Source organism: Lotus japonicus, chromosome 3 (genome assembly GCF_012489685.1).
Source record: "Lotus japonicus ecotype B-129 chromosome 3, LjGifu_v1.2".
Classification (NCBI taxonomy): domain Eukaryota; kingdom Viridiplantae; phylum Streptophyta; class Magnoliopsida; order Fabales; family Fabaceae; genus Lotus; species Lotus japonicus.
Window position 1 is genome coordinate 49,797,016 of NC_080043.1, and position 11,381 is coordinate 49,808,396.

The following is an 11,381-nucleotide window of genomic DNA, read 5'->3' on the forward strand; positions in this document are numbered from 1 at the left end:
TCTGGTTCTTTTTGAAATAGAGAACTATTATTAATTTAGTCTTTCTGGTTCTTTCTAAAAAACAGCTCTGTTAGAACATAATATAAAACCATTAAAGTGGCCCTTACCCAACAGCTTAAGCTTTTGGGATTAAGTGGTTGTTTGACATGGTATCAGAGCCTCTATGACCGAGAGGTCTAGAGTTCGATCCTTGCTCCCCTCACTTTCTAATTAAAAAAGTGGAATTTAATTAAGCACATGGTAGGTGGGCCTATGCATTTATCCACGCTTCAAGCCCAAAGGGCTCTTGCGTGAGGGGGCGTGTTAGAATATAATATAAAACCATTAAAGTGGCCCTTACCCAACAGCTTAAGCTTTTGGGATTAAGTGGTTGTTTGACAAGCTCTATTTTGAGTTTCCCTCACGCAAGAACTATGAACGGAATTTCTTTATTCCCGTGCTCCCTATCATTAATTTAGTCTTTAGAGTTTACGGTGGCATGAGGAATATTGTGGTTGATTCATCAAGTTATAGTTTCTATACTTAAACTGCATGATGTTACTGCAGTAATGTGGCAAACAAAATAATCCAATGAATCAAGTTTGGACTATATGATCAAATGGTGTGCGGGTCGGGTCTTGGCTGTTCTGTTAGAGGGCTTTGACTCTTTTATTTGTTTGTCTTTTAAGGTGTCTTTTTATTGGTTTAGTTTATTTTTTTCTAAGCCTCTGTTTATGCACTATTACCTTTCTTAAATTTAATATATTATCTTTTTATGTAGTTAAATGGAAGGATAATATTGAGCATGAAGTGACTCAGGAAGATATAACCCCCTATGTTGGCATGGAGTTCGATACGGAAGAGCATGCATATAGATTTTATAACATGTATACTGGATTCGTTGGTTTCAGCGTTAGAAAAGATTGGAGGAATACAAGCAAATTAGATAAGGAGATTGTAATATCTCGAAAATATGTTTGCTTTAAGGAAGGCTTTAAAAGGATCAAAGATGATGAAGGAAAAATTGTCCGCAAAGATATCAGAACAGGATGTTTAGCACACATGGTTATTGGTCGATCATCAAATGGAAAATATGTTGTTACTTCTTTTGTGAAAGGACATAATCATGAGCTTGCAACTCCGAGGAGTTGGCATAAATTGCCCTCACAAATGAGAGTTTCTGTTGCTCAAGCGGCTGAAGTTGAAATGGCAGCTCGTTCTAGTATACGTCAAAAATTAATTTTTGAGTTTATGAGTCGACAGGCTGGAGGGAGAGAGAATGTTGGATGCACAGCTAAAGATATCAGAAATCATTTGAGTTCTAAGAGGATGAAGGAAATGGAAGAAGGTGAAGCATACACTCTTCTTCATTACTTTAAATCAAAGCAAACAGAGAATCCGTCCTTTTTCTATGAAATTCAACTTGATGTTGATAGTCAAATAACTAATATTTTCTGGACGGATGCAAAAATGGTTTTGGATTATGCTTATTTTGGAGATGTGGTATGCTTTGATACCACTTACCGCACTAATAAGAATTTACGACCATTTGCTCCCTTCATTGGTTTCAACCATCATCGGGAAAGTGTATTATTTGGTGCAGCATTACTATATGATGAAACCGCTGAATCGTTTGAGTGGTTGTTTAAGACTTTTCTCAAGGCTATGTGTGGAAAAAAGCCAAAGACAATTTTCACATATCAAGATGCTGCCATGGCAAGAGCAATTGCAGAGGTTTTTCCTGAATCATATCATCGTTTATGCTTGTGGCATTTATTCCAAAATGCACTTAAAAATCTAAATCATGTTTTTGCTTTTGACTATTGTGTATGCAGAATGTGCCTTTTTTACATGAAGGTCTGGATCCTACATCACTTGATATTAATATGATACAGGTTAGATTAATATGACACAAGTTTTCAATATTTTCCCTATAGATACATGCTGTTTATGCTTAAAACTAATTCTTCTTTTGTTTGTGCTATAGATTGACAATCCTTTTTCTTTCCTATATAGGAATTCAATTCGGGTCCAGGTCCTACATCACTTGATATTAATATGACACAGGTTCAATTAATATGACACAAGTTTTCTATATTTTCCCTATAGATGCATGCTGTTTTTGCTTAAAACTAATTACTGTTTTGTTTGTGCTTTAGATTGACACTTCTTATTTTTTTCCTATATAGGAATTCAATTCACGGGATAACTTCATTCCCTGTCAAAGAGAAAATGAACGTGGTCCTTCACTTCTTCTTTTACCGCGATGGGAAGACATTTGAGTGCTTGTTTGAGTTTTAGAGATTAGTCAATTTCTGGTGTAGCACTGATCTGCAGTAAATGAGATTTATGTTTTGTTTCTGGTGTAGCACTGATTTCTACAGTGATATTTTTTCTGTTTTGTTTCTGGTGTAGCACTGATTTCTACAGTGATTATTTTTTCTGTTTTGTTTCTGGTGTAGCACTGATTAACAAATGAATGGCTTTATAATATATTTCTATCATTGGGTTTCTCAGATTTCAAGATTTGTTGCTATAACAAAGTAAATTTAGTGTAACAACAAAGATTTCATTGAATTTGGAATACAACTTAACTAAGGAGAAAATGCTTTGACTACCCCTCACGTTCACAAACATTGCTGTGTAGTTCTATGAACTGATTTTTAAGATGAAGATATTGGAATGCTATTGCTAATTCAGTCCTGCACATGAAGGATTTTACTTGGCTTTTTACTAGACATGCTATTGGAATGCTCATGTTAACTCTAACAAAGGCTGTACTAGATATTGGCATTTTACTTAGCTTTTTCTCATGTAATTGGAAGTTAACAAATAAAGGCTTACAATGAACCACTTTGCTGGATATAAATCAATTTCCATTCTCATTCATTGTAGAAAAATCATTTCATTACATGCTAATGATATAGCCATATCACTTGCCATTTGGTACAAAACAACCTACATTACATAGAACCTACACTACCAGAGTTCATTCTAATTAATAAAAAGATAAAAAATCTACAACCAATGGAAAAACAACTACATCCAATTGCTAACAACTACCACATTGTGTGATTTTCCTCTTCAAAGTGCCACAAGCTGCATTTGGACACACCCTTCTACTCAATAATAGACTTGCAACATATTCACCTGTCATTCCCAGCTCGGGTACCCATCACAGCAAAGGTCCAAATTCACTCTCAAAGCTTTTAATATCATAAGTTTATAGGCTTTCAAGGCAGATGATTGGGTTAGACAGCCAATAACCACTTCCAAGCCTTGATTTTTATCAGCTCAATCACTTCCTTTAAGTCTTGTATAGCACCTGAATTTGCTGCATACTTTATCAGCAAAGTAAGAATTCAAAACTCAATTAGTTCAATACTTTCAATTTGTACCATAAAACTTTCAACATCACGAAGTATTAAATTGCTGCATATATACTAGTTCAATATTGTCAATATGCTAAAAATTTATAAGAAAAAAGCAAAGGGAAAGACAAATCTGCAAGAGTATGCAACCTGAAGATGGAGAGAAAGATAGTGTGAATGGAAGCCCTCAATTTTCCCTACCCATTATCACTGGTACACCTCCTGAGTTCACTGAAAAAACCCAAATCCTCCACGTGTATGAAACCGCTTTCCATAGCTTCTCTGACCGTAAGCGGACACCATCAGCCACCATCCTTCGATTGATTGTCGCTGTTTTCGACGACCGTCGCTGCCACCTCCACCCCATGCGGTCGCGCCACCTCCACCCCATGCGCCACCTCCACACCATGGTCCGATTTCAGCTTCTCCGATTTGAATTTCGGTCCCATCCCTCAATGGTGGTGAGAGGCAGAGTGGAGAGGAGAACGAAGTTTTGGGCACAGAGGAGAAGTATTCAGAGATAACGGAAGGGCTAAACGGTGTTAAGTTTTTTAAAATTCAATTTGGTGAGGGGTAATTAATAATCCATATGTCACATTCTAATTAGTGAACAGCACCAACAGTACCAATGGTACTGCAATGGTACTGCACCTAAGTTTTTCCCAATTTCAAAAGGGGTAGAAATGGTTGATTTTCGTTTTTCCATGTTATTTCAGGACAAACAAGGCTTGAGCTGCAAAAGATAGGGGAGTCACATGAAGATACATGTTGATGCCTCAAAACAGAACATAATTTTTGTAACACCCCATTTTTCCCATTGTTTTATGTAAAAACGTTTATCAGAGTTTAAAAACATATCAAGGGAGTATTACACTTCTTCACGAAAACTCATTAAAATTAACACTAATTGTGTTTGAAAATTTATAAGTTCATATCTCCAAAGAATGAATTATTTCTTGCAATAAAATTTCTAAACCAACCAGATAATACTAAGATGCATAAAATCACTTATTTAAATAGGTCTATCTTTTATGATATTCCAATAAAATTCATCATACTCAGAACTGAATTTCATAAGCACTTCGGCCATCAACAGTACGACATCACCATAATTTAGAAAATCATTCAACATCTTCCATAAGGAGAGGTTATAAAATCCTCTCAACAGAAGTGTAAAAGTAACGTAAAATATCTACCAAGTGTTACATTACAGAGCAAGACACTTATTTTATAATAATAATAATAATAATAACATAAGCTAAGACTCTCCGAAGCTACTACTCATGAGTCACATCTCTACCTCCAGTACCTGAGCGATGTCGCATAGAACATCATTCCAACAGAAGAGTAAGAACTTACATTGTATAAAATATAGCATAACAAAGAGCAAGTAAACAATTCAGATTTTGCTTTATAAACTCTTCACCTTTTCTTTAAAATCTGAGTGATTATAATATTGGCTCTCAAGACAGTTTCATAATTCTTATTGTTGTTTCGGAAAATTATAAGTTTTAAGAAGAATAATAATTCGACTTTACCACAACAGCAAAACAATTCACCAACAATTCACCAAACACATTAACCACTGAAAACGTGAAACTTAGTGTGTGACACTCTAATGTATGCATGTGGTACCAATTGTTAACCTTAGCGGTATCACCGTGTCCACTCCAGACAGTTAACCACCAATGAAGTCCACTCCAGACTTCCAGAACCACGCCAGTTCTGGGACAAACCTCAGTTTTCCGATAAAAACCGACACGTTGCCTCTTAACTAAATGAAGTGTATTTCGTGCAAAAACTCATAAATTAAAACATGCAATTTGAGACCACTCCAGCCCCAAATATATAACATATCTTCTCACCAAATTCTATAACGGAAATCACACCAAAATTGCACAAAATAACACTTCAATATAATTATCAAATCATTCACTATTCCACTGACAAAATAGCAACACAAAATCATCAAATGTCTCATCAATTACTAGAACCAGTTCCAGAATCAATCACAGAAATAAGCAGAAACATAGCAAACTTGCAGATAATTGTGGTACTAAACGAGCACTCCAAAAATTATGAAACTTTTACCAAACATAGCCTTATACGTTAGTTTTCATACAAAATTGGTTTCACCCAATTTGGAATTCTGTAGAGAGAGTTATGCTCTCTACAGCACAAGTTGTTAGGGTGTGTGCGAGCAGAAACATAGTGAACTTGCAGATAATTCTGGTATTGAACCAGCAATCCAAAAATTATGAAAATATTACCCAATATAACCCTATGAGTTAGCTTTCATACAAAATTATTTTCACTCAATTCGGAATTCGTTAGAGAGAGTTATGCTCTCTACAACACAGGATGCTAGGGTGTCTGCAGGCAGAAACAGCAGAATTTGCAAATGATTCTGGTATTGAACCAGCAATCGAAAAATTATGAAAATATTACCCAAGATAGCCCTATGAGTTAGCTTTCATACAAAATTGGTTTCACTCAATTTGGAATTCTGTAGAGAGAGTTATGCTCTCTACAACACAGACTGTTAGGGTATCTGCGGGCAGAACAGAACAGAACTCAATTTTCTCCAGAACCTCAATTTCGCTCAAAATCAATTTTGCTCACTACATGTTAACACTCAACACAGTCTCTCCGTTCTGAATTTTCAAAGAAGATGGGGGTTCCTTCATGTTAAACTCAACCTCTCTACAATTATACAAGGTAAATTCAAACCCTTACCTTTTATGACACCGGTGCAAAGCCTCCTAGACCATTTTTTCTTGAAGATCAAATTCTAGGTTTTCTCCACCTTTTTTCCTCTCCTTCACCTTTCATGTGTTTCTCTGTTATGTTGCTTCGCTAATCCTAATTTTCTTTCTTTCCTTCTACTTATATCTCTCCTAACCCTAAACTAGTAATACTAGTGGGCTCCGCTCCATATATCACAATAAAACCCAAAAACCTTATTTATCTGTATTACATAATCACTTAATTATCTAATAAAATCACTTAATGACCTTATCATCTAATTAAATCACATAAATTATCAAATTACCATATAGTATAATAATTAAAACAAAATAATAAATAACCTAATAACGAAAAGTGGGGTGTTACAATTTTCATCAATGTGCTTAAAATTTCAAGATGTGGAAGGGGAAGATTGTGAAGAAGAGTCTCTCCTCGACCTTGACTAGGTTTTTATGAAGACACCAACATCAACAAAAAAAATATAAAAAGGTTGAAGATTATGAAGATAAGAAAGCACAAGTATTCAAGTTCAAGTAGATAAGTTTATTGCTTTCATTTTATATTCTTACCCATGTGTTTGTCGCTAGCCCTCGTACTCCTCTTGTTCTTACTTTCTACTGAGGTCTAGTTCCCCTGTAGTCAGGAAGCACACATCCTAGGGAAGTTGTTACTGATTTTAGCATCAACTGAGATGACGCTAAGTAAAAATACACTGAAGCATCGGCTAATTTAGGTTAATTTATCCGATACAAAATTTGTATATTAGCATCAGTCATCAGCCTGGCGACTGATGCTAAACTTCATAATTATTTTTTCGAATAACATAAATTAGATTACTCAATATAAGAATTCTGAGAACATCTCTCTCAGATAAGATTAGATGAGATAAATTCCCACCATTATTAGATAACATAAAGATTTTATGCAGCCATTCATAGCACAGGAAATCACACTACTGCCCATACATTCCAGCTAGTTCAAATAGCTTCGAAACCATCAGGAGTCACATCTTTGCTTGTAAATCGCTCATTCAAGTTCTCTTTGTAGGTGTCCCTAGTGTTGTTGAGAAAGCTAGAAAACCACTGGGCAGAAAGTTTTGGAATTCGTTCAAGTGTATGTCTATCCACATAATAAAGCCCAAATCTTATGTCATAGCCACTTGCCCATTCAAAGTTGTCAAACAATGACCATATCATATATCCTCTTACATCTGCACCTTCCCTGCACATGATAAAATGAAAATCATTTGTGGACATCTGCATAGTGTAGACTCCCCGCAGACACCCAGAGTAAAAGAGGAAAGAGAATAGAGTGAAGTAATTGATGTGGATATAGGTAAGAAGAGAGAGATAGGGGGAAATGGAGTGCTTGTAGGTGTCTAAGTATCATTCTTGATGATAAAATTAGCCCTTGTCAACAAGTAACTGAAAATATGTCTAAAAACTATGCAAGGTAGGCTTTATGAAACTCTATTCTTTTGAAATCTTGTAAATCATTCAATATCACATCTGGATTGAGCGGTGGAGAATAACCTGCAACAAATTTTGTGTAGATCCATGATTTAAGAACTCAAACCTCATAACCCAAATTTAGATAACAAAAAGCGGCCTTCATAGGTCATTTCTTTTTCCATTAATCCATGGTGAAGTGTTTGAATGTATTAATCAATTGATCAAGCAACTACGCCAAAAGAAAACAAATGGGAGCACATGAGATCATGTAATGAATTCAGTATTCACACACCGTTTTCTGTAATATACATGGGCATGTTATGGTATCTTAGCTTTATGTAGTAAACAATCTTCTCCATTCCCCTTGGAACCACAAAGAAACTTGACACTCCTGTCTGCTTTAAACAAGAGAAATTTAATCAAATATTATCTTCAATGGTAATACTATTTAAAATAAGTATGAAAAGTGATAAAGCCTCTTCCTTCTTTATTATGATTAATATATTTGGATTTCCAAAAAAAGAAGTGATAAAGCATAACAATCATGATATTGTCAATGTGAAGTCTTACGAGAATTGATTCTACAAGCAAAATAAATTCTAGGGAGAAGCTAAGTGAGTAGTTTCTAGCTGTCAGAATTGATTCCGAGAGAAAATAAGTTGATCAGAACATGCTAAAAGTCGATGAAAATGATAGTGTACCCTCTTTCATTCTTTAGACCAATCATACTCATTCATACAATTTATGGGAAAGATTCTAGTACAAAGAGCATTCTCTTATCATCAATGCCCTATTCATTTGTCAAACATTTGAGCAACCACCAACAATATAATAAACCAATAAGAGAAGCTGGACTACATAAGGGTACCTGATCACCAATTGGAATGCCATCTTTCATCCCTGTTATTTCCGCAAAGCCTCTTATTCGACGATCTGCACCATGAGAACAAGGAGAGAGGGAGCAGTCCTTGGCATAAAGAGTTCCATAGTGATTGATGCCAATGAAGTCCAGGCTTCCTTTTACGAGACTCTCCTCCTCATGAGAGAATCTCGGCAACTGGCTCCTAAGAGTAGCGCGCATCTCAGCAGGGTACTCGCCAAAAACCAGGGGATCTAATACCCTTCATGTGACAAAAAAGCAGGAAAAAGTCTTAACAAGAATTAAAGGATCCTGGGCTGCTAATTTTTTTCATTAATAATGTTTATGTAGGCATGATATCATTAGCAGAACTCTTCTTGGTTTTCCTTTGATACTAATGCAAGTACTAACTGAAAAAATGGAAATGGTACTTCACTGCTTAACAACTTACCAGCCTATGTCAAAAGCCAAGGCCCTACTCACAGCTTGTTTATCAAATATATCAAATAGTCCATGATCTCTAAGAGGTTCATACATGAAGGCATCTAAGACAATGCCAATGGTTCCCCTTTGCTTTACCTGGATTAGCATCAACACTCACTGATTAAAACAGTCATCATGACCCTTAATCTTCTTACCCTTATCCTAGAAAATGTGACAACAAATGTCTTCAGTTTAGGCCCAACTTTGTTACCTGAAAGCGCTTGCGGTATAATTCAACAGCCTTGCCATGTGACAGCAACATGTTGTGCATGACATAGAGAGGCTCAACATCAGAGTCACCAGCATGACAATTTCCAAAAGGCAGGGAACAGCGACCCGGGGGGAATGTTCCCCTCATAAAGCCCATCTCTGCAACAATGTTTGGCTCATTGATGGTAGCCCAGTACCTCACCCTGTCTCCGAAGCTCTTAAAACAAATTTCAGCAAAATGAACAAAATCTCTCCTGTCACAATGAGAGCATATAGTTATCAGCATCTCACTGTTCTCCTAAATCAAATTTCAGATAACCATTTTGCACTAAGATTAGGGGGTAAGTCAATGAAGAAGTGACAAACTTTCAAATTCTTTAGCATTATATAGTAGTATATTACTAGTACTGAAAAGAAAACAAAAATGAGAGAAGGAATTTACTGTATTAGGGGACTAAGCCAACCACCATATCTTTCTTCCAGCTCTTGTGGCAGGTCCATATGGTGAATTGTCACAAACGGTTCAATCCCTGGATTAACATGCCATCTCCAGATTTAGGTACAGAGTACAGACAATCTAATACTTCTATGAATATAAATATTAAACCATATATGATGTTCACTTAGCAACTTAGTTCTTAATTTTGGGGAGGGTTAATTTATATGCCTCGAGTCTTGACAAATGCCAAGGCCAAAAATGGTCATTATTAAGTCAAAATCAATGTTGTTAATGGCAGATGATGGATTATGGCCAAAAGCTAGAAACAGGCCATATTTGACAAATACTAATGGTGGATGGCGGAATATCAGCCATGTACGCGCACTGGTCAAAATAAATTAGCATTTTCGACGACAATAACCAAGTGGACACTGTTACTTACCTCTAAGCTTCAGATTGTTTATAATCTTGTTGTAGAACATAATCCCCCTTGGATTTACCATCCCATATATCCCTCCTGTTACACCCCTTGAACATTAAATTGAGCAGATTTTATTGAAACTAATTATGTGAACTGCAAAATACTTACTAGGTAGAATCCTTGCCCACGAAATTGAAAATCGATATACACCTATCCAAGAGAGGACATCAACTTAATGTCTTCCTGTAAAATACAATAATGATTTAGGGAGTCAACGATGCAAGCTAGCGTTTAGTTAAGGCAAGTAAAATGTGAAGTTGATATATGTATATATATATATATATATATATATCATAATATCAGATTAGTATTACCAAATAGCGATGATAATGATCATCAGCTACATCACCAGTTTCATTATGTTTTATATTTCCTGAAAATTCAGTAAACTGAAGTGTGATTATCCATGCTCATGCACAATGTTGAAATTCTATAACTGTATGCACAACAAACAATCAAGGTAGAGTAAGATATGAAATCACCAGTCACCACTTACCTGGTATGTGGGAAAAAGCATCCCAGTTGCTTAAACCTTTACCACCTTCAAAAGCTGCTCCTTCAATCTTTTTTTTATTTAGAAACAACAAAGTATACATATTTCAGGACAGAAATAAACCATTGATAATTGGCAATTGCAAGAACAATTTACCTGGTAAGACGAAGTACTTGCTCCGAAAAGGAACCCTCTTGGGAAATTAAATCTGCTGATTCCATCTCCAACATCATGGGAACTTTGGACATGAAAATGAAAACAACAAACAAAGGTCAACAACACAACGCGCAGTGCCGACTGTTGCATTGTCATTTTGTTTCTTGAGAAGCAGATACAATTTGGCACTCCTTATTTAAAACCTCCATGTAAGGTGTTCAATTTTTCAATCATTTGTAATCTGGCGCCTGATTACTGCAACTAAAATTTATTATCTATTGGTGGTTTCTGGTAAGTTAGGTTTCATAATGTGTATTGATAGAGTAAGGTAGGTTCGGTATTATCGCTACCAATTGATTTGAATTTGAAATGATTACATCTTTGGATACAACTGGTAAACCATGATTAATCAAAGTCACCATGGCATGGATAGAACTATAAGCAACTTTCACTAGTATTTATGGCTATTAACAGTGATTTTAGCATCGAAGGCCATGGAAGAAGCACCACCGGGAACAACGTACCTGAACCATTGAACCTCCTATCGAGCCATTGTCTCACATCCTCTGGAAACGCACAAAACAACCATAACCCAGGGCCACCATGCCTCAGCCAAACCAGGGCTTGACTGCTCTGTCACCTCCGAAGTTGCCACCGCTGTGACCATCTAGACACTCTGTTTCGCCGTGCCGGTGTCGCAGATGAGGACCT

The 11,381-nt window shown here is 36.1% G+C and overlaps 1 protein-coding gene, 1 long non-coding RNA gene and 1 pseudogene across 2 annotated transcripts; 1 reads left to right on the top strand and 2 right to left on the bottom strand.

The window, feature by feature from the left end:
* Window positions 1-590: 590 nt before the first annotated feature.
* LOC130744272 (protein FAR1-RELATED SEQUENCE 5-like) lies at window positions 591-2,261 on the top strand. The gene is made up of 5 exons (XM_057596462.1): window positions 591-654; window positions 761-1,713; window positions 1,815-1,874; window positions 1,996-2,046; window positions 2,169-2,261. The coding sequence occupies exons 1-5, from the start codon at window positions 591-593 to the stop codon at window positions 2,259-2,261; spliced, it is 1,221 nt and encodes a 406-aa protein (XP_057452445.1).
* A 583-nt stretch (window positions 2,262-2,844) lies between these two features.
* On the bottom strand, window positions 2,845-4,226 carry LOC130749027 (uncharacterized). The gene is made up of 2 exons (XR_009022822.1): window positions 3,501-4,226; window positions 2,845-3,320 (listed from the first exon to the last, which is right to left on the bottom strand). It is a non-coding gene; the product is annotated as an uncharacterized LOC130749027 (long non-coding RNA).
* A 2,610-nt stretch (window positions 4,227-6,836) lies between these two features.
* LOC130743212 (beta-glucosidase 18-like) lies at window positions 6,837-11,145 on the bottom strand (annotated as a pseudogene).
* Window positions 11,146-11,381: the final 236 nt, after the last annotated feature.